This window comes from Pteropus alecto, unplaced genomic scaffold, assembly GCF_000325575.1.
Source record: "Pteropus alecto unplaced genomic scaffold, ASM32557v1 scaffold288, whole genome shotgun sequence".
Lineage (NCBI taxonomy): Eukaryota > Metazoa > Chordata > Mammalia > Chiroptera > Pteropodidae > Pteropus > Pteropus alecto.
This window is the reverse complement of record NW_006442124.1, coordinates 1,059,229-1,083,404: the sequence shown is the minus strand read 5'-3', so window position 1 is coordinate 1,083,404 and position 24,176 is coordinate 1,059,229. Positions and strand designations below refer to the sequence as shown.

The 24,176-nt window shown below is 38.2% G+C and overlaps 1 protein-coding gene across 1 annotated transcript in view; it reads right to left on the bottom strand.

The window, feature by feature from the left end:
• SLC9A4 (solute carrier family 9 member A4) overlaps nucleotides 1–24,176 on the bottom strand; it is a 53,307-nt gene that overhangs the window by 2,679 nt on the left and 26,452 nt on the right. The window contains exons 4-11 of the mRNA XM_006920804.1: nucleotides 23,639–23,856; nucleotides 20,988–21,190; nucleotides 20,348–20,434; nucleotides 17,451–17,521; nucleotides 15,601–15,762; nucleotides 10,089–10,185; nucleotides 5,143–5,274; nucleotides 3,060–3,147 (exon numbers count right to left, since the gene is read on the bottom strand). Of these exons, the coding sequence (XP_006920866.1) occupies nucleotides 3,060–3,147; nucleotides 5,143–5,274; nucleotides 10,089–10,185; nucleotides 15,601–15,762; nucleotides 17,451–17,521; nucleotides 20,348–20,434; nucleotides 20,988–21,190; nucleotides 23,639–23,856 (1,058 nt within the window). The remainder of the gene's footprint in view (nucleotides 1–3,059; nucleotides 3,148–5,142; nucleotides 5,275–10,088; nucleotides 10,186–15,600; nucleotides 15,763–17,450; nucleotides 17,522–20,347; nucleotides 20,435–20,987; nucleotides 21,191–23,638; nucleotides 23,857–24,176) is intronic.

Sequence of the window (24,176 nt, the reverse complement as noted above, 5' to 3'; positions counted from 1 at the left end):
ATGGTTTTGTTTTGTTTTAGCTGTGATTTAAATAAATAAATAAATAAATAAAGTAAAATTAAGCATTTTAACTATTTTTTTTCCATAATATTCTGTGTAGTTCTGTGGCACAAAGTATATTCACATTGTCCTGTAACCATCACTGCCCTCCACCTACAAAACTTTTTCATCTCTTCTAGTGTAAACAGGTTTTAAACAGTCTCTGGAGTATGAGGGGGATCCAGGCAGGACCTCTTAATTTATAATACTAAGAGAACCCCAAGGGCAAAGGAGCCTTGGAAGAGTATGTGGAGTCCCCCAAAGCAGCAGGGAACTCTTGAGTATCTAAAGTAAGAGCTGTTCTAACATTGGAGGCAAGAGGAAAGTGAGGAAGAAAAATGCTCCAAGTCACAGCCTGGTTAGCCAGGGACTACTGTGGGATGGATGTCTTCTCCTTCCGTGTTCCCTCCTAGAGCTTCTCTGGCCAGTCCCTGACCTTGTCCTGGTGCAGAAAGATTTCGTGTTTGGAGAGAAGATGGACTCAAATTACTGTGTCCATATACAGAAGAAGAACTATCTCGGGCTCACCCTGTTTATTATTATCATTCTTTATAACATATTCTCCACTTTACAGAGAGGAAATGACAGCTAAAGTTTTATGTTTTCTTCACATAAGTCCTGTATCTATTTTTCTTGGGATTTTATGGTTTTTACTTAAAGTATAAGTGAGACGCCTTTTAGGGTATCTACTGAAAGGCTAGAACCCTTTACCTGTTTTCCTGTTGGATAATGTTAAACAACTTCCTCTCTGGAATAAGTCCCACTGTGTAAGGCATAGGATTCTTTTAACGTCCTGCTGTGTTTTGTTAATAATGCTTTGTTTAAGATTTGTACGTTAATGCTCAGGTGATGCTCAGGTGACCCTGTCTTTTGGTGGTCATCTCCTGCTACCTCATCACATGATGTGGATGTTTGTCTCATGAGAATGACTGTGAGACTTTCATGTTTTCTATTCACTCCAACAACATAAATAGCAACAGATGACTTATACCAGGAAGATTTTTAAAAATTAATCTTTTATACACCCTATAACTGGTGCTCTTTTGTTTTGTTTGTTTGCTTTTGTTTGTGGATTAGCTCCTTTATTACATAATACTAGTTACGAGACTGTGATCTGGGAATGAATTACTAAATCAACGAGACAGAAGTGAGAGTCCAAAAGTCTCTCAGGATAAATGACTTTAGTACAACAAAGGTGGCATGTCATCCTTAAAAAAAATGGTGCTGAGACAGAAGCATAACTGTTTGAAAACGATTTGTATCTTAATCTACATGAAGATAAATCTCAGTTGGTTTGAAATTAAAATGGGAAAATTAAACTATTAAAGTTCTAGATGAAAAATATTGGGTAAATCATTTTTTTAATTTTTCTGTGGAAAATCAAGCAGATTTGATTAATCAGAATCTGAGTGGCAAGTATGTCTAAAAGCTAAAAGGTAAGTGTAAAACGAGAAAAAAATTGGCAACAAATGAGACGATGGATGATATCCTCGTTATACCATGTTCCTCAAATTCATTTTAAGAAAACAATCAAATAGGAAAAAATGAGTAAAGAAAAATCAGAAACTTTCCAAAAAGAAATACAGTTGCCTCTAAAAATATGAAAAGACATTCAATTGCACTAAAAATAAAGAGGACTTGTATGAAAATTAAATATGGTACATAACACTTATCCTATTATATTATTCAAAAGTTTGACAACAACCCAGTTATGGTAAAAGATTTCAGAAATGACCTTTCCTACAGGCTGTTGGTATGTGGGTAAATTTAAATACATGTAGTTTTTTACCTAAAAATTTTACTTCCAAGAAAATATACCAAGGAAATAATTTGTGTAAAAATCAAGTGATCTAAGGCACTTTTTATATTTCATTGCTTATTTTCATTAAAAATGAGAAATACCTTAAATATTTATTAGTAAGAATTTTTTAGCTAAATAAATTACGGTGTTTTTACATAATTGACTATTATTAAGTCATTAAAAATCACTAGGTTCATATCTATTGACATGGAAATATTATTGGGTGAACTAGACAATTTATAAGTTACAAAACAATAGCTATACTATGGTTCTTTGTATAATGTGATGCTGGTGTGTTTGTGACTTATTTTTTTGTATCAGGCACGAGTAGTATTGGGATCAGGATGGTACAGAGAGAATTAAAGACAGATTACATTGGGGTGTTGGGTTTCAAGTGCTTTTAACTTTCTAATGATTTTCTATACTGATTGATTTTGATTTTATGTCAAGCATGTTTTTAAATCAGAAAAAAATAAAATTTTATTTTAAAGAATAATTATATTCGCTCTTCGAAGATTTAATTCTAAAATCCATTGTGATTAATTTATTTGAATTTCCAATGAGATTTTAAGTCTTAAAAATTCAGGAAAATTAAAATAGAAAATACGACCTATTATATATATTATATGTTACCTTTGATGATAGAAATCATATTATATACACATTTTTAAAATAACAACCTGGCTTTTATTAGAACAACAGGCAGTTTTAATAATCCTAAGAATTCTACGTAAGAATTAGATATTAAATGGGAAACATTTAACCAGTAAATTTGAGGGAATTATTTTAGCAAAATTTAAGCAACTTTGGAGGTTTCTGCTAATATTTATTTAAACCATGGGTGAAGTCCACAACTTCAAAAAAAAAAGTGCTATTTTCTGTTTCTCTACGACAGAGCTCAACAGATTCCGACCCTTGGGCTATCACCGCCTACTGCCTGTTTTCGTATAGCCGAGGAGCTAAAATGGTTGTTATATTTTTAAATGGCTGGACAAAAATTAAAAGAATATTTCATGACAAGTAAAAATGATATGAAATTCAAATTTCAGTGTTCATCAATAAATTTCTGAATTAGGTTAATAAAAATGTTTTCTCTCTTTCTTATCATATAAGTGCCTATGTAATAGTCTTCATTTTGCATATTGGCCCACAAGCTCCCAAATATTTACTATCTGACCCTTTTCAGAAAAGGAGAAGTGTCGCCAGTCACGCAGGTTACCTGTGAATTCAGCAGCCCTGGTGTCTCTTCTCACTGGCAGAGAATTGTTACAAGGAAAGGAGAGGTAGCGGATGTTTTTGGTACCAGCCTGTGGGAAACAAGTAGAAATAACAACAGTTAGCTACTGCAATCTGGAGTTTCAGGTGGCAAACAACGTGAAGGACACAGACCTATCCTCTGGCCTCTTGCTTGGAATGGACTTTCGTTTCCTTTGTTTAAAAAAAAAAAAAAAAAAAAACAGAATGCTTCAGTCTTTAATATGTATTTCCTTCCCCTCTCATGATAAAATGCACCACAACTGCACTGAGATCAGGGTACAGATGAGGGTCTCTCCAGAGCAAACCTCCATCTAGAAGGCCCAGTATGGCTGGTTCGATATGGCCTCAAACAGAATAGTTCCATGCACAGGGGGTGATATGAAGGTAAAGCCCAAGCGTCTCGGCAAAACAAATTCTTCTCTATATCTTCTTGGGAGAGAAGGAAACTTCCTAGAGTTGGGGGCCCCAGTCCACAGAGGTCCCCTGAAATGCTTAGTGCCTGGCCACCGTGAAGTCTGGTCTAGACTCAGCCCAGCGAGCATGTTCCAGTCAGGGACACACCCTGGAGGGTAGTTTGCTGCCACGAACCCCACGGACAGACCCCTTGAGTTCCTCAGGCCTGGGACCCAGAGAGGGACACCCAGATGATACAAGACATCACTTGTAAAATTCTTAATCTTTTAGCAGGAAATGAAATGGGACATCTCTTGCAGAGTTCTTAATCTTTTCAGTAAACCTAGTTAAGTTTTCTTTTTTCCTTTCTTTGGGAAAAGGCCTTCTCTCTCAAATCCTGATAATTGCCCCAAAACTGGTGACTGAGATCCTCTGGCTATTGATAAGTGTCATGGGCCCATTGTGAGTAGAAATGGTGTAAGGCCAGGCAGGGCTCTTAGAGTCTGAGAGGGGAGGGTTCTTTAGGCCAAAGTTCTTTTTACTCATTAAGAAATATATTAACCAAGCCTGTTTCCCCTTACTTGCTTAATAGGCAAATCAATAATAGAAAATTAATGGATATATGTTTAAAATAACAAGTTTGTATCTTCTTTTCCTTGTCTAGGGACTGGAGGCGGCACTTCCGCAGGAAACCTAAGACCATGTTCTGAGACAGAGAAAGAAAGAGCTCCATGAAACCCCAATAGGCAGGGACTATGACCCTTCTCAGAAGGAAGCAGATACAGAAGAAGAGACCACCCTTCCCTCAACATCCATACTAATAATAAGGGAGTTCATGGCTCTTAGAAGAGAGTTAGACAGGAAAGTTAGTTAGGGGGTTTCAGGTCTGCCTGCAAAGACACTGAGGTCATCCTATTCTAGAAAGGGTCCACTCTAGTCTGCCCACAATTAAGCAAGCCAGAAGGCATTTTTGAGCTAAAAGTAACTCATAGAAAGAAACAAGAGCAGAAAATTGTGTACTAGTTTCAGTCAGTCATCTGCACCTGCTCAATAAAGACCCCAATGATCTTTAATTTACCTGAGCCTCATTATATCATCATTATAACATGATGCAAATGCCCAGAAGTTCTTTAATAACATTATAACAGACTGAATTCTGGGAATAAACATGAGCAGAAAGCAAATGATAAATCACTGAATCCTGTCATTCTTAGTTGTCAATCGAGGAAGGCTACTCTTCTAAGAAAAGTAACCACTCACAGCAAATAGGGATAAAATCCCCAAAAGCTTTGTTACCAGGCTTTTGAGCCACACTTCTCTTGCTCAGACCCACCTGCACATCTAGAAGTGTACTTTCTCTTCTAATAAAGCTTTTCTTTTCCACTTTATTTCAGTGTCTTGCTCAATTCTTTGTTCAAGACATCAAGAACCTGGACAATGTGCCAGGAGAGGAACTCCACTCTCTGGTAACACAGAGAGGGACACCCAGACAGGGATACCCAGAGAGGCCTGGGTCCCACATATGATGACCCATACCCTCTTGCTTTGTATTTCCCTGACAACAAGGCGGTAATTTTCCTTGTTTGTTTAAATGTCATGGCAGCCACAGGAGGGGGCCCAGCGCGCGGGTGAGGCCCCAGCCCCCACCTTACCGGCCTTCCCCATGGCAGGCTCTGGCCTTTCCTCATGCTCTCCCGCAAGGCGTTCTGGCGGCGGCTCAGGATCTCTTTAGCTTGCTTCTCGCTTGTTTGGGGTTTGAGGTTGTATTTGTTGTAGGACAGTGTCTGCAGAAAGACAGAATGGCAAAGATGTAAGGACAGCTCCAGTACAACCTTCAGCCTCAGGAAGCAATGGAAATGTCATGAATTAAAATACTCCTAGAGCAAGAAGACCAAGCAGAAAACTCTGGGACCAAGGCCACCCCTCTCAGGACAGATCTGTGGTTGGAGCCTAAGTCTCTGGCCCACAGAGCAATGCTATCCATCTGTACTGTCCCTCTATTATCCTTGCGTTGGTCCCCCCTAAAACACCCACAGATTTTGCCTTCCCCATACATGCTTTCTTTCCTAGGTTGTGTTTTTTTTGTTCTAAGCCATGGTTACTTAGTATTTGAATTTAATGGGTCAGGAAAATGTCAAAACGGCTTTGGGAATTTCTATGAGGTTGCTTTATTTAATTTTTTGCCAATTAAAGATACATTTAAAAAAAAAAACCAATTACTATCACCATCATCAGTTCAAAAAGAAGAGGCCTTTTAATCAAAAATAGTAGGAAAGACATCATCCCGGAAAAAGAACAATCCCTCAAAGTGAATCAGATTAGCTTTATGAAAAATTCTTGCCTTATCTTTACTCAGGCCAGTGAAAACCTGTCTTAAACCATAGACCAACATCAGTCCTTAGATGCTTTCAAAGTGCTTAACAAAACTTTTCTCCCTTCTTTTCACTCAAGGTTCACCTGTGAATATCCTGTCTCTCCGGGGTCTGTAGGTCTCATTGGATAATAGGGTCGGACGGCAGGCATGATCACTCTTGGTTCACAGATGCCTTAATAAAGATATTCAGTTTAAAAGTAAAAGAGGAAAGCTCTATGCACTGGATGGCATGGTAGAGACGGGATTTTAAAAAAATGAATAATTTAGAATTATGGTCTTCAAAAGGCTCATAGCCTACTGAGGGGGTTAAACAAATAAGCATATACTATTACGTGCTCCAGTAAGTGATAAGATGCTAGGCTCTGCAGGGAGTTGTGGAGGGAAAGGCAAAGAGCACGGAATCCACGAAAGGGCAGGAAAGGTGCATCACATGGAGCCGAGTCTTAGAAGATGAGTGGAAGAGGGAACACATGAGATATGACATAGCTGTAAAACAACTGTGGAAGAGAGAAGAGGGGACACTGGAGCAGAGCTGGGAATTTATTCTCATGGGAGAATGACAAACATTATTCAAAGTATGGTTAGAAATGAGACTAGAGGTGCAGAAAGGGCTGGGGACACTGTTAAGGGAGATGACATCTTCTAGACCGAGTGCACACCGATGAGCTTAATATGAGAAAATAAATACTAATACTTATATTTTAATTTATTTTTATAAAAATGCAGAAAAGATTAAACTTTATTAGTATTTAATATGTGAATTTATGCTAGACTCTCACTTGGTCATTATATGAAATGGTCAGGTTTCCTGTCAGAACAGAAAAGGGAGTTTATAATAAAGAGGGGCTGACAACAGTGCCCTCATTGGTTTCACTGGTGTTTAGTCTATTGTTTGTGTTTTAGTATATATACATCCAGTTAAGTAGATCTGTGGGCTTTATTATCTACTAACTCAATAATAGTTAACTAGTCCTCACAAAATAGACAATTGTCTAAAAGTAGTTCCATAAAGAAGGCACAGGTTGGGGGTCAAGGAAAAATGAGAAATCAGCAAAGCCTACTTTCTCCTGCTGCTGATTGATCTTTACCAGCCACACTTGACAAATTAACCAATCTGACAAGAACTTGGCCCGAAAAATTGAATTTTGAAGTCAGTTCGAAATATGAATTTTTATCCAGCATCGCCAATGATGGACCTCAATCTAAGTGAGTCTTATACATTGAGATATGAAAGAATGACATATGAAACTGACATGCAAAATATTTAAAAATTAAGCTAGAATACGGAGACAAACTTTTATAATGTTTATGCAAAATAAACTGTGTGCATGTGTTTACACTCACAAATCCATAGATGTGAATATAAACATGTGTGTGTGTGTGTGTGTGTGTGTGTGTGTGTGTATATATATATATATATATACATATATTGCTAGGAGAAATTTCCAACACCTTGATTTGAAGGGAGGCTGTACTTTAAGAAAAATTTGGACATTTTTTCTCCTATTTCACCTCATACCACATCATCCATGTGCTTGTCTAATTTGCCTAACCACAAGGAGCATAGTAGGTTCTACGGTATAATGTATTTTCAAATTTCTTTCCTCTTTCCTCCTTGTCCGCCCTGTAGTAAAGGAACTGGTGACTGTTTAAAGTCTGTATTTCCCACTAAAACTCAAGATCAATGGGGAAAGATGTGCGTCCTAGTTGTGCAATAAGTCTTCGCTGAAAAGAATTAAAGTTGAATAAATGGTTTTCCTCCTTTGAAAGTATATAGAAATTCTGAGTGTGACTTGATCATTTATGCCATCCCAGGGACTGCCCATCAATTTCTGACTTATCTGTAGGGTCTGGGCTGATGCCAGTTCTTTCTCTTGTAAATTTAGAAAGAGGGTTTCTCAATCTCAATCCCCACTGCGTTCCAGAAAGTTTCTGCTGTGGACGTTCCACTGGGAATCTCTAGAGATTACTTCAGCTTCCTTGCCAGTGAAGATCTTGTACTGGATGAGCTGAAGGGTGTGGCTTCAGATGGGAATGACTGGAACCCCCAAGAAAAACAGACCCAGCAGGACCAGCTTAATTTCGAACTAACTGTGTATCAGGATCTCCCAACGTCAAATCCTGAACTCATTCCAGCCTGGCCCCAAAGTGACTCCTGACTCCCAAGATGTCCTCTTCCAAGCTGTGGACTGTGATAAATGCCCCAGCTGCCATGGGAGGCCTATGCCCTATCACTCAAGCTGTAGGACTCCAGGTGTTACCTTTTGTGACAATCCTCACAATGGTAGGTTGCCCACTAGAAGCAAAGCAGACAGACAGTTGCCCTGGGTTACATGTTTAGAGCAGTTTTCCCTTTAAGAGGACCGTGCTGGAGGGGACGGGTCATATGACCCATGTAAAAGACATAGTAGGGAAGGAAAGACAGGAAGGGGAAGGTCTGATGAGCTTCATTCTCTCAAAGTAACAAAAGTGGAGGCAAAAGCCACCTCGGAGGCTTGGAAGGCCCTCTGTTTATTATTTATGTTCTCCCTTGCCCTGTCTGCTGATTTGGGGATACTGCATAGCTTAGAAGAGAGAAACCTGGAGGACAGACTGAAAAGGCACACTGATGAATGAAGAAGAAAGGTGGGTATCTGAGAATCATCATAAAAGGAAAAGAAGAGATATATTTGATTAAATCAAATTTTCAGGAGGACTCACCCACTTCCCCCAGAAATGTCCCTACTATGCCCTTTGGTCCGGTTCCCAAGTGCCAGTATAGACTCCATTCCATCTTCCAAAATTGAGAGATAATATGCCTAATATGTCTCTATTTATTTAGGCTTTCAGCATTGTGCTTTCAATACTCTAATTTAAACCATCTCAATTTTCTGAGCTCAATTACAGCCAATCAGATTGAACAGCGGCTCTCATGGGAGTCCAGGTGACAATTTTTTTTTTTTTTTTTTTGGCCAGTTAACCTCATTTAGATTGTGCTGGAATCCTAGGATCTCTATATCCATTTCTGGACCTTCCTCTAAATTCAATCTTCATCAACATGGGGAAGGGGTGTGGCTCTCAACAATCTAATCCACATTCTTCAAACCAGGAAGTTCTTAACTATTTATCTAAGGCAGAATGTGATAGTGTCACTGAAACAGTTTCACTTGGAATGGTTTGAAAGCTGTTGAATTTACTCTAAGCGTGCTATGATTGATGCTGACCTATATTCCTTCCGCAGGTGCAGAGCTTTTTGATGTCACAGTCACCTTAATCACTGACCTTTGCAAAACAGGAAGCCAGAAAACATTTACTTTCACTGGATCATGTCAGTCTAGAGTCATGGAAAGAGCCCTGGGTAGGCAGTTGGAGGACCTAAGGTCCTAACTTAGATTTGTTTTGTGAGCTTAAACAAGTCAGATAAACAATTCCCCTAACCTGGGCATCTCCCATTTGAAAATTAGGAGCTTTGACTAAGACTTTTTGGTCCCATCAAGACTATGACCTACGACATAGCCACAAAAACCAAGTCCATTAAATGAATTCATTTATAATTACACTTGAGAATTGGGATGTTCCATTGAAACCTCAAACTTAAAACAGAATCAAAAACAAACAAACAAACAAAAACCTTAATTAGAGGACACGAGTTTACATGTCATTTGACTAAATCAAAGTTTCAAGAGGACTCACCCACAGCCCCCAGAAATGTTCTTTCTACACCCTTTGGTCTAGTTCCCAAGTGCCAGTATAGATCCCTTACCTTTTTTTTCTAAAACTAAGAAATGATATGCCTAATACGTCTCTTTTTATTTAGGCTTTTAGCACTGTAGTTTCAATATTCTAATCTAAACCATCTCAATTTACTGAGCTCTATTACAGCCAATCAGATTGAGCAGCAATTCTCATCAGCATCTAGGTGCCATCTTTCTTTCTACGATGCAGGGGATAAGCTCCAGCTCTGGAAGGAGAGGGAGACCTGCTGGATCGGGAAAGCAGGCTGCAGGGCTAAGGGCAGCCTGACCCCTAGGGCCAGCAACTGGATTTGCATTTCTTTTTATACTACCGGTGCCAATTTTACAGCAGAAACGTAACGACTAACTTTCTGTTCTCCAAACAAGGCAGGGAGAAAGTGTTCAGCAAGAAGGTTGTTTTAAAGAGAATAATGTGAGCAAGAATTGATTTCTGAAGGAGAACTGGTTCCAAGAAGAGGCAACAGGGACAAATCAGATGGCTTATACGCACCCTTCGTCGAACTTGGTACATGTTGCGTGTCAGAATGTCTCTCATAGACTCCACATCTTCAGGGGAAAGCCTTTTGATCTCTTGTATCCTGTGGGCCCTGGAAACATCATTGGAAGAAGGCAAGCATTATTATTCAGTCTTGGCAGGAGTGCCACAAAATTATCAGTGTACTTGTGGGAGTTCTAAGTTCCAGAACCCCTGTTTTTACATAATCTTTCCTATTGTTTTAGTAAGTTCATGTGACTTGTCAGTATGTGTGTTTTGACCTACATTTTGAAAATATAGTTTATTTGCCTTTACCTTTTATAGGGGAAATATTGTAACTCATTTTTTAAATAGAGGTTTAATGTGGTGACAAACCACATTGTTTTTTTCCTCCGTATCTGTTATGGACATGTTTTGCAAAATATGATAAAAACCAATTATTAGAAAATAAAATTTTTGAAAAATATCATGAAATGCAAACCACATGTTTTACTCTTAATTCAACAAAAATAAGATTACTCAGTCAAGGCTGACTCTTAGTTAAGTTTGTCTTATTGGGGACAGGTAGAGGACAAACTGCTCATGGACAATACCATCCACGTATCACATTTTGAGTAGCATTGAGATAAGATAGTATTAAAATTTTATAAGTACTTTTATGAGTACATTTATCTTAGAATTATCCCTTTCAGGATTTTATCTTTGGATAAAGAATAATCGTAAGAAACTAGTATCACATTTTACAAGGAAAATTAGACCATTTTCATCATGAAAGAGCCAGCCCAGTTCTGAGACACTGGGAACTCTGTGCAATTCTAGAAACAGTTGACTGCTCACTGCCTTGGCACTGACCAGCTCCCCACAGCTTCCTTCACCATGAACACCCTCCTCTGAGACGGTTCAAAACACAAGTCATGCCCAGGTTAGCAGTCAATGCACAATTGTCCTTTGAGGACTTCAAAATCATGACATTGTTACATGTAGAATTCATGTGTGACAAATATTTTTGATTTGAATCATTTTAATTTAGTGGAGGTAATTTCTAAAACTTTTTATTGCATGAGTAATATATGTTCACTGTAGAACACACAAACTAAAGAAAAAACTAAAGAAAATTAAAACTATCTTTAAAAAAACTTCTTTAATACTATCACCACTCCTACCCTTAACATCTTAGTATAAACTCCTAGAATTTTTATTTTTTTTCCCCTTTAGCTGCATCTCTTCTGAACTCATAAGAGTGCTACTGTGCTCATATCTGCTTGCAAAGGTCTTTGGATAATTGATCACAGAGATGAGTAGTTATTAGTTTCAATACAGGTCACTTTTTTTATTATGACCAATTCTATTTCATAATACAGGCCACTTTTTAAGTATTTTTTCCTAAACATTAGCAGCAATATAGCTATAAATAGCAAGGAAACTTTGTAACTAGTGTAAAATCGGTAAAATATTTTAAAGGACTTGGATACTGGCTATCACAATATGCTAGAATTTGTTTAGCGATGCTATCTGTACACTGACTAATGTCCTTTTTCCATTATCGAAATTAGAGTTTCCATATATCAGAACTGCAAATGCCAGCACTGCTGATATTCAGTCACCACCCTTATTGATCTACACATTATTAGAAGGGTATTTCAACCTGTTTAAGTGTCTTTCAAATAAAATCTATTTCTATTTAGATACACCCACACATTCCCACAATCTGAACACATTCCTTTATTATGGAGGAAATAATCTATTGCTAAGCAGAAACAACAGCTAATCAAACAGTTCCATTTTCTGTGTGCATAATAAAACAACCAAATACAAAAAACCACCGATGAAGGAAATGGTCAAGTTAAACTTAAGATAGCAGTAGATCTAACATGGCACTCTCCCTGGTTTATGATTGACCATGTTGGGAAGGTCCACTCAGACTGCTGGTCTGGTGTATAACAGAGGTATACCAAAGGTATCGCCTCTCATCCACAGCAAGAAGCTGCAGCTATAAAATTATACAGACAAATTATTTACTTGGGCAAGGTGATACCTGGAGTTTTCTACATGCCACTCTGTTAGCAAAATCATCTCTGAAATAATCATATCGCGACCACAGGAAATATACAATCCTTAGAAAAACTGAATGTTAATAATCTCTAGGTCAAAAAAGTAAAACAAGAAACTTAAAGACACTTATCACTTGAACATTCATTCATGATCCGTAAAAGAAATCTTTGTTGCTCTAAATAAAAGTTCTATGATGATTTCATGGCTATTAAAATCGAACTGGGAAAAATCTGATTCTAAACATATCTGAATAAAAGGTTCACATTCCTCTTAATTTTTTAAAAAAATCAGATGCTATGAACATGTAGAAAGAGGCTTCAATTTTAAACATAGCAATGTAGATATGAAATCTTATAGATGCTATATTCATACCATAATATGAATTCTTCCCCTAAATCAAATATTACACCCTGATTCATTTAGAAGAATCCACCCTCTTTTAATAGCTTTATACATGAAATCGTGGGAAACGTGTGCTAAGGTGACTCGGGAAGATCCCCACTGGGTACACAACGGCGCCAACAACTCTTCTGTGAGTGCAGGTGCCTTCCTTATGTCTTTTTAGAAAAGTCACCAAAACCACCAGCATTTAGAATGAGTGAAGAATGGCAGAGGATAAGGCCTGGGTCCCCACAACACAATGTCCCATTATGGAATGAAAATGGCACGGGAACCTTCATTTCAGAGTCTTTGTTGTAAGAATGCATTAAGGTATACATACACCTGGATACGTGATCAGTTTAAAAATTCTTAAACTACACTAAATTACTTTATGCTTTTTTATAAATGGTGTGTAAAATCATTCAGTAGTTTTTAAATATGATATTTTAAAGTTGTGTAGTTATAGTTTGCTATGCCTCTAAATTTATAAATATTTCAGTATCTCTTTAATATTAACCATTTTTTTTTAAAGCTTCCTCACTTTTAATCAGTGTTAACCTCTATCTTATGATATGTCTGAGAGCTTACTACTCACTGGTAAAATGAGGTGCCTCATGTTTAAAATAATACTTCAAATGCATACTCTCGCCTATTTTAAGGGTCGAATAAAATAACACATGTCAGAGTAATGAAATTCCATCAAATCAACATCATCAGCACTGTGTTACAGACAGCTTTTAGTGGGAGTAGTCTCCTGAAGGTCAGAGTTTGGAAATCTAAACCCCTTGTAGAACAATTGCTTAAACTTCTGAAGAAAAAAAATATATGTGCATTTTGCTGTTATCATTTCATACAGAATAATAAAAAGCGAGCTGAGTACACACTTCTTTTTCCTATTATTGTATGAAGGTTTGTTTACTAAGAAATTAGCTGCTTTGATCTCAGGAGAGGAATTCCTTTTTGCTTGATGTCCTACCAATTTCTGATGAGATCAAATAAATGCAATTTAAATATAAAACTTGTATTAAATATCAGTTTAAAAATTCTCCTCTCCCACCCCAGTTAACTGGCTTGGGCTATAAGTAGAAAAAAAAAAATCTCTCTAACCTACGAGATTCTCTTATTAATCTTGAATCAATGTCTGAAAAAGTAACTGAAAAACTGTCTGAAAAAATAATCGACTCAACAGAAGGGCCCTTTCCGAATTGAGCTGGTTTACAAATTGCCTTGAGGTCAGAAATGAGGGCAACTGTTTATGACCCAGGCAATGTAATATGGAGATTTGAGTTATGTTTTAGCACAGCACAGGTTGATTCCCATTTGAGATAAGCACCCCTACATTCCTGGACCAAGTGCTCACATACCTAGTAAGCCAACCGATTGAGAAAGCTCTAATGGTATAACCTGCTCGAAACTGTCCAGCCCTCCTGCCAGGCCCTGAGTTAATTTCCATTCATCCTTCAGTGAACAGGTCAACCGCCTGGGGACTAGAAGGTTTTCATCTCTCATGCTCTCAGAGCTCCCTATACTTTAGGGTTGTATATTTGTGACCTTTTTTATTAACATGTTCTTTTGTATTAATGTCATGACCTTGCTAAAGTAGGAGCTCCATGAGGGCAGGGACTGTGTCTGCTTTCACATAATAGGTGCCCAAGGACAGGGTTGGGACCAAGATGACACAAGTGAGGTGCTTGCCTCTGGCGAGGGGACACCAAAGAATTCAGTTATCAAGTAAAGTAGGATTTGAATGTAGTGTTTTAGACAATAAAGGTCAATGCAAAAAAAATCCATGATGAATAAAATATCATCATTTTAAATAAAGACAAGATCAATAGTACTGATTTTTCCTCTGCCTCAGGCTCTACTACGGCATCGCCAATAAATATTTGTTAGCACAGTCTTGATATAGTATCAGAAGTTTCCTTAAAGCCCTGGGATGGGCAGCACCAAAACAAACAAACAAACTACAAAAACAGTCTCACTGAAAAATAAGGCAGAAAGCTTTCCGTTTATACCACAATGGCCCCAGGGACTTTGCTACTTTAAATTTTCCCAGGCTGTGTAAGCAGGATGATGGTGTTTCTGATTCATTAGCAAGTAAGGGGTGAGAAATAACAGTCAGACATTAGCGACAATTTTATTGCTATCTATTCTTAGCTCTTCTCTCAATTTGCTTTTCAAACATGAGGACATAATTAAAGCTCGTGAGCAAACGTCCTTACTGGCTGAAGATGACAGGATGAAAGAGCTGGTGATCCTTATCCTAAATATACATTCGGAAACATTGTCCCAATTCGTAAATCGTTCCTCGGAAGGAATCTGAGCATCTTTGGTGGGGTGGTGAATTAATTCTTGTAATATTGAAGGGGCTCTTGTTAAATGTCCAAGAGTTAAAGCAGCTTTCAAAAATTTCTTGCCAGTTCTTGGGACAATTGGTTTCCACATGCTCCAATATAAGCATTATGCTTCAAAGCAATCATCTGCTGCTAGTGGTGGGCTTAGATGCAGCCTTCCCCTCCCTGCGCCCTGCTTCCACACCAACTTCCTAAGGCCCTCTGTGCCACAGGAGGCCAGTCCCCTCCCACAACTAGCTGGTCTCACACAGACTCAAGGCAAATCTCACAATCTCACACAGATCTTTGCCTTAGACACAATTACAAACACAGCTTTCTCTTTAACTAGCACTAACTATCACACCTCATGGGAAGAATGCATTGGTGAAATTAGCAGGATCAGATGAACAGCGGTTAAAAGGCAGAGATTTCTAATCCGGAAGAGAAAGAGAAAGTCTTGTAAAATAGGCTATAATTTTAGAAATTCACTTGCCCCTCCTTCCCAAAGGAAGCTGTCATACCACTACAGCAGGCAAGAAAGTAAATTTTTGCTAGAAAGTAATTTTCAGAAACTAGGTGGAACAGATTGAGCATGGCCGGGCTACAAAATGCCAAGCCTTAGATCATCTTCTGTTTTCCATGACTCCTTCCTCTTATTTGTGCCTCTTCACTCCTAGTATTACTTTTAAGTGAAACAAAGAGTTAGTGCCCTTTGGAGTTCTGACATCGAAAGCCTAGATCATAGAGCAGACGGGACTTACTGTTGAGATATGGAAAAGGCTGTGGAACTTAGTATCCCAGTCTCCACCATCTCAATAGCCTGTTTCATTTCCAGCTTCTTGTACAAAGAAACGATGCTTGATTTGGGCAGGTTCTTTCGGATTAGGATTTTCCGTAAATATTTATGATCAAACTTCTTAAACCTGAAAATGAAAACCGACATTTGGGGGATGTCTAAGCCCTGCCTGTGTTATGGGAGTATGCGTTTTTCTTAAAACAAGTGACTACTTAGCTTTAGACTGAAAAACATCCATACAGTGCCTGGAATTCACAGCCTTGGAACACATTTTTTTTTTTTTAAATCATAGAATTTATACGTTTTTGTTTAAATGAAGAAAGAATGTCTTATTGGCATGAATATATTGAAAATAAACTAAACAAAAGGAAGGGACAAGCTGCAATTAGGGCAAAAACTGTGCGTTAAGTAAGGAGTGGGGGAGGCCCAGCCCAGCTCCAAATACAAGAGAAGAAATGAGGGTGCTGAGGCTTTTGTACAAGTGTTTCATTCTAATAGCTCCTAACAGTGACAGCTGTACTTACAGTAATACTGGCCTATCCAACCAGAACCTAGTAAGTTTAAATGGCCCTGTGGTTTACAGTACTTTTGCCCATTATACTGCGCATTATTTTCAATCCTGCCAATTAAGGGTGAGTGAGAGCCAACATGTATCTTGACAGTCTGAATGATGGAGAATCTGACTAGGCTAGACGCTGATGGCTGCTGATTATTGCAGCAAACCTTTCACTGACCCATTAGACTGAGCTACACACATGCATCGGTGCCTTCAGAGTCAGCCACGTGTTTGAAGTAGGAAGTTTCAACACTTCCAATCATTTTACATTCAAAGGGTAACTTGTCTGCCTGCTCTACTTTCTGGAGGGGAACAGAAACTCCCTGAGCTGCTGGCTTATTATCTGGTGATTGGGTTCCTGGTCCGTGAAGCGGATGGATTATTTATCAGTCAAGTCTTCTCTGGGTTTAACAGACTGTGAATACTTGAGCTTTGTGCCCTATGTTTGGCACATACCAGGCCCACTCTTGCTCCAACTGAGTCACTCCCTTAGCCTTCTAGTTTTCTGCCTTTCTTCACTAGCGGCTATTGTTTCTGCTTATCTCTCAGCCCACGGTCATCGGCTCCCCAACCATCAGGGCTTCTCTGACACTGACATACTGAGCTCACCTTGACCTTGTACTGTTCAACTCCAGTAGTTGCCATTGTCCTTGTCTTACTTGTCACGTGGCTTCTCCTGATGCACTAGTGGGTCATTTCCTCCATGCCCTCTACATCGTGATAGCCACCTGCTTCCCTTCCAACCTCTCTATAGAGTTCTTCTGAGGCTGCTCACCCTTCCTTTCCCTCACCTGCCCCATAGGAATTGGAGGCTTCTCAAAGTCCTGTCCTCAGTTAGCTGCCTTCTTTACACTCTTATAGCGACCTCACCCATGTCCATAGCTTTGGTTACCACTCGCTGACAACTCACAACCTTTATCTCCAACTGTGATCTTCCTCTTAAATTTGAGACTAAATTCTAAAAGGGAGATGGATATATACTTGACATATCTTAAACGGAATCTGCTATGAAACTCTGAACATTCTTCTACAGTGTATATATTTAACCACAGCATTGTTATCTCCCTAGACTCCCTACCTGGAAATCCAAGAGTCACTTTCATTTTCCACCTGCTTCTTCACATCATGGCTCCCTTTGTCCTCCTGGTCCCCTTCCTCTAGATTCTTTCTCTTGTTATGCTCAGCATCCAACATAAACTTTTGTGGTTCCCCGCACCACAAAGATCCTTCCTAGATAGGGAAACCCTCTGTATCCTTACTTGTCTCTCACTTGGTAGTGGTTCCAGTGCCCACACACATCTTCAACTCCAGCCTTCAAATGATCCATCAGCTGCCAAACCAAACACAGGAGAACGAGCGGCGGTGAAACATTAACTCTAAAAGGCACACAAGGAAAGCTGAAACACTTTGAAAAACAAAGGAGGCCTTCATATCCTGGAACATATCTTCTGTTCTATCACTCTGTTCATGCCACTGAAACTTATAATGCCTTCCATAGTAATTCAGCTTAGTTTCATGAGTCAACAGACCCTGTGGCTAAGTTCCTTAATAACACACATAACTTGCAACAAAAACAGAGTACCTGCCATTTTCTTTGAATAATGTTTCTAAAATGATCTAGGAGAGTCCTCATTACTGAAATCACATGGATATGAAGATTAATAATTAACTGTTACTTTTAATTTCATCGCAAAAGAAAAGATAACGCCAGTATCCAATTTATTACAGTTTCTGGAAATGTAGTCATACAGAAATTTTATTATAATAACACATAATAACAAAATGTATCTATATGCCTTATATTCTTTCTGATCATTCTATCTCAGTATTTACATTTCATCATCCAAGCCAATAATACTGTATTCGCTTTATCCAAATTGTGTATAGGAATTTAGGGGGGAAAAAAATACAGTCTCTTCAAAGTTTATGAATTAAATTTCAAATAATTTAAATTTGTAATCATAAAGTTCATTCTGGCTTCTAAATTTTCTTGCAAAATAGATTAAAATGCCAAATTAATTCTGAAACACTTAATTGAGGTACTTCTACCAATAATTATAGCTTTTTTGAGAAAAATAAAAAGTGAAATATATAAGTTCTATTGTCTGAGGTATAACATCTAATTTCTCAGTGTAATGAGCAGAGGGCATAAAGATAGAGACAAAAATCTTCAATCAGGTTAAAGTATTATTTATTTTATCCTCACCCCACAGTAGGTAATCCTCACCCCTTATCCTCATCTGTTGAATATTTTCAAATGGCCTTGAAACATTATGGTTTGGGTTTTCAGGAATTTAATTCCTTTATTTCCTCAAGTGACTTTGACAATGAAATTCGGGGCTTATTTTGAAAGACTTTGGCAGTTTCTTCAGCATTAGAATCATGGACTCTCAGGGATGAAAGAAACCTAAAAATTATCTGGGCCAATCACTCTCTCAAAGCTTCAACCACCCATACAACTCTGTCAAGTGTTCCCGACCACTTGCACATATCCATTTCACCTTTGGGTGCCATACAAAAAACAGTTGTCAGAATGATCTTCATTAACAGAGCCAAAGTCTCTCTCCCCATACCTCCTTCACATCAGTTCTCATTTAGATTCCCTGGAGCCAAACAGAATGACATTTGCTCAATACAGTGCTGAACTTAAACAAAACAAGCAACTAGAAACCATGCTCACTTCACTGTCGTCTGTCAGAGTTGGATGTTTTCACTGCAAATGGCCACTAGGCCTTGTCTACGCAAGTAGTGGACATCTTTAGCCCTTCTTAAATAAAAGTTCAGAAAAGGCAGAGGATCTCATGTTTCATTGGAACCATGATTTTAGAATCAAGTAGGACAACTCTGAACATTAGTCTTTGGGATAGTTTCTTGAGGTGTCAACTTGGCTAAACCAGTCGCTGGTTATCATTAACACAGATCTAGATGTGGACGTGAAGGCATTTTGTAGGTGTGACTGAAGGCCACATCAGTTAGAATTATCTAGAATGGGTCTGACTTGATCAGGTGAAGGCTTGAGGAGTAGAACTGAGGTTTTCACTTGTGCATGACAGTTACAGCCTGAGAGTTCCAGTCTGCCCTTCTCGGTGGCTTGTCCTACAGATTTGCATTTGCTGAGCCAGCCCCCACAGTAGGTAAGCCAGTTCCTTGCAACAAAGCTCTTAGTATAGATCTTTAACTGATTCTGCTTTCCATCCCAGAAATATTGCCAGCTTGGACTGAATAGGAGAGAGAAAAGACTAAACAAAACAAAACAAGGCTGTTGGACCCCCAAAACTCTACAGGCAAGAAACAGGCTGATCAAATACGCTGCCTTTCATGAAAAAGGAAGTATGACTCAGAGGGTAGAATTGAGAGACAAAAATGTGGAACAAAGAATCACAGAATTTGTTCCCAGGCCTTGAAATCAAATAGTTTTCCCAGATGGACTGGGAAATTTGCTAGAGATAGATGATTCTTTTTTGCTTTCCATTCCCCACTTCTCTCCTTTTGGAAAGTGAATATCTATAGCTGCTATCTTGTGACTGTCTTACTAGTGTATTTTGGGAGCAGATAACTTGTTGCTTGAGTTTCACAGGTTCAGAATTGGAGAGGAGCTATGCCTTAGGATGAATTAATCCTAGGGCATCACCCATCCCTGACTTAGATGATTGAGATGGTAAGGTTTGAAACTTTTGAACCAATAAGATTTAGATGAGATTTTTGGTCCTTAAGTTGATACTATAATAAATTGAACCTTTTGGGGATGTTAGGATAGGGCTAATGTATGCAGTACATGGGATATACATGAATCTTTGAGGGCAGACTGCGGTAGGCAGAATAATGGGCCCCAGAGATGCACAAGGTCGGTTTATATGCAAAGAATTAAGATAGCAGATGGGTTTAGGGTTGCTAATCCCTTAAAATAGAGAGATTATCCTAAATTATTCACATGGACTCAATATAAGCATAAAGGTCTCTAATATGGAAGATGAAGGCAGAAGAGTCAGTATCAGAGTGATGCATCCCGAGAAAGACCTTATCGGCCATTGTCAGCTATGAAGATGAAAGGGGTCTATGAACCAAGGAAGGCTAGCAGCCTCTAGAAGCTGGAAGAAGCAAGAAAACAGATATATCCCTAGAAACTCCAGAAAGAAATGACAATGAGATAACTTACACGGATATGAAGCTCTTCGTTGATGGATTCTTTTTTATTGGTCTTTTTAACATCCAGGTACCTGACCAGAGGGCCAATTGTGATTCCCTAGATCACAAATAATAATTTGTTGTAGTAAAGATTGTCATTATAAAAAGCAAATTCATTTGCAAAACTATCAGAGCTTCCAATTTTTATGTCTTTGTTTTGTGTTAGTTTCCACTGGACAAATGCTTCAGTGTTTATTTCAGATCTTATTTAATTCTTTTAAATTCTGCAATAAAAATAAGCATTATGTCTGTATTTTAATGCAGGAATTTAGTTTTAGCTCTTAAGATAACCTATCAGTTTGCTGAGAGATAATTCCCACTAAAACAAAAACTGTGCTATCTAGTACCAATTGGAATCTCATTTTCAGTAACTCACAGTAGAGTAGCTATCTTCACCTGTTACCCAGGAATAATTTGATTAATATGTTTTATTGATTAAAAGGCAGATTAAAGGATGACCACAAACATGATCTAGAAATATTTGGGGATTTAGTTTGAGTATTGAGCACATATCTTAAAATCAAACAGTGTCCCCTTTTTGGTATTATACCAATATAATACATGATCCTAAAAGAATCTACCTATTTCAAATATGAAAGAAATCTACCAACCTGAATAAATACAGTAAAGTATATAATTATTAGAGTAGCAGTAACAAACATTTTCTTCCTAGGAAAAAGAGACAGAGGAAGCAAAAACGCAAGTGAAAAACTTCCAGCTCCTCGAACACCACTGTAGAAAATGATGAACTGGTCCTTGATGGAGAAAGGAAAAGTCCGAAACTGGTTACTGACATAGAAGAGAACAAATACACCTAGAAAGGGGGAAATACGTATTAGAGCAGAGGGTCATGAATTAGTAGACACACAATGCTAGTGACCCCATTCGTGTGCACATGCCCTCAAAATGAGGCACACTAATTCCCTCATGCTTGTGATTACCCATCCCAAACAGCATATCTCACAAAATTTTTTCATTTTTTGACTAGTTGTAAGATAGTAGTGCCTCAGCTTGATAACTTCTATGAGTGTGTATTTAACGTAATAAAATCTTATTACTTTTTGATATAAGAAATGGCATATATTTTTAATCTATACCCATAATTTTTGCCTTTCAAAATGAGGGTATTGCCTTGAGGATGAAAAGATTTTGATTATATCATGTTCTCGCTGAGTAATCAAGGGTGGTGCATAATTTTCAACATGAGAGGAGCCCTCTCGGTGACTGTGGTCTCTGCAGGGTGAGTAAATCCTTTGTGGTTGATTTGGTTCATTTTGAGGTTCAGTGCAGACAAGAAAGGATTCTGGCAAGAACCCAAAGGGAGGGCTTCTTGCTGTCAGTAAGTGGAAGGGGGAGGGTAGAAGAGCTTGTTTAAAACACAGAGGTGTTTTCTACCACACTGGTTTTCTGTCCCCAAGTGGCCCACATGGCCTAGCTACTGCCAACACAGTGGTTTGTGGTGGAAAAGGTTCCTTCACTAAAGCTCTGACTAATTAAAGAAGAGGTTTCACTGTAGAATAATAAAGCACTCGGTTTTGTGTGACTTCTAATCACACAGACTTCGTAGCAAGCAACCTTGATTATAGGCACATTGATAGCACAAGAGACAGTTACATTTTTTCATTTTGTGTTTTTGTCCTGTCTCCACCACGTACTAGTCATGTGACCTCAGGCAGGTTCTTAATTTTATCAAGTACTAAGTCTCCTCACCTGCTTAACAAAGGTAATGATCCTATTTATCTCAGAAGGTGGATATAAAGTTTAAACACATTTAATATCTATAAGTTACATAAAGCAGGGCCTTCTATGTTATAAACTTTCATGAGTGAACTACAATGAGTAGCTACCATGAGTCATGCTAGAAAAAGAAAAGGCTAGGAGTGGGGGAACCAGATTATGATACTGGCCCTGCCTCTCATTGTGACGCAGCCAAGTCAGCCATTCTCTCAGTGACTGTCCTACCAGTTTCTTCAACTAGACAAAGAAGTTGGGCTAGATGGTGGCCAAGTGTCAGCAGTGTTGAGGGATCCACAATATTACTCCTTTTCTAGATGATTTCTCTTCTTTTGGCTGAGCTGAGGCTCTAATTTCTCTTGAAATTAGCTTTAATCTCCTGTGGACCACTATAGTTCTAGGATTAAAAAGGACCTAAGAAATTTGTCCACACTCACCATTTTGTGGTTGAGGAAGAAGATTTTGAGTACTTAAATATCTGTCCAAGTTCAAGTAGCTACTTAGTAGTAGTGTCAAGATTTGATGTAAGATTATAAATTTCTATAATAGTTTCCATAATTCCTTTTTCCGTTGAGGACCCAACGGGCACATGCATTCAGATTTAGTTTTATGAACTATTTAATATTTCTGCACTTTTCTTATTCTTTCCTAGATCCTAAAACCCATCCCAAATTTATTTAGGATCGATATGCTCAAGTTAAGTTCTCAGCTGTTTCTCCTAATTTCTCTTTGAGTAATTGGTTTGACAATACTGATCAAAGTCATTTAAAAACATGCCTCAAGTATTAGTCTAAATTAGTTTAACCTATAATTGCTTCTAATCAAAAGGAAACATAAATATTGTAGTTCAATACTTAATGTTTTTTTTTCTAGCTCCAGAAACATAAACATACAAGATAAATCAGCAGCTATTATTCCTGACATCTCAATTTTAATTTAGGCATATTTTATAGGGGTGATGCCAGTTACATTATAGAGTCACCTTTACTAATTAATACTAAGCACATCTCAAAAATAATTATTCACTTCCTAGTTTTTGGTTTTCTGTACATCACACTCCACCCTCAACTGAAATCACCTGTATTATTTAGGGAAATGTTTTTTTTTTTTTAACGATACACATAGAATACGATTTGTGACATCTCACTTTCCTGTAACAAAAATGTAAATGCCTGCAGTGTATAACCCATATCTGATTTAAAGTGCAAGAGGGAAAAAATTGGCAAAGAAGTGAAGAGCAAAGGATAAATTTACTGCTATATTTAAATGTATAGATGTGAAAGTTCTCTCTTCGATTAAAAAAAAAAAAATACTCCTTTCTATAGCTTTGCTTATCAGCCACTAATGACTTTGACTGATTGAAAGAGTAAACAGAACATTTCTTGTTGCTACAAGGTGCCCATACCCGCCTAACCAGTAAAACCAGTTAGTATCACCTCACTACTTAGGCCTTTACATGGTAGAAAGGAATAAGAAAAATTTAAAAAGCAGGGGGCAGGAGACAGTTGGGGGCTCTGCTTTCTCTTACTGATGGCTCGCCAGATCTGGCAGAAGGCCAGGGTGAAGCAGACAAAGGCCCAGTTCCACTCATGGTTCTTCCCAACGGTGGACACGCCCATGAAGATGAAGATCAGGGTCTCGCTGACACTGCTCAGCATCTTCATGAAATACTTGATGGTTGTGTAGGATTTTTGAGATACGTTTTCTTCCACATACTTATTCATAGTCATCGCACAAGCAGTGATTCTGCAAGAAAAGATACAACTACTGTTTAAACATGACAATGGTCCTAATCAGAATATGAGAGTCAGCACTTAGGAACTAAATTGTGGCTCTACCCTTCTGCCTATGACCACAACGTAGCGAACGATTTTTATAAGCGAATGTGATTTGCATCCTTGCAAACCTTGCTATCTCTGGAGGTTTTCAACAATATCCATGGTTTGAACTACTAGGCTCTGTCCAGCTTTGTCCCCACAGCTCTCCTTATTCCACATCCACATTCTCAAAGGTCTGTGGACATTGGCACCATCAGCTATTGTGTCACTATCACAAATAAAGACAGT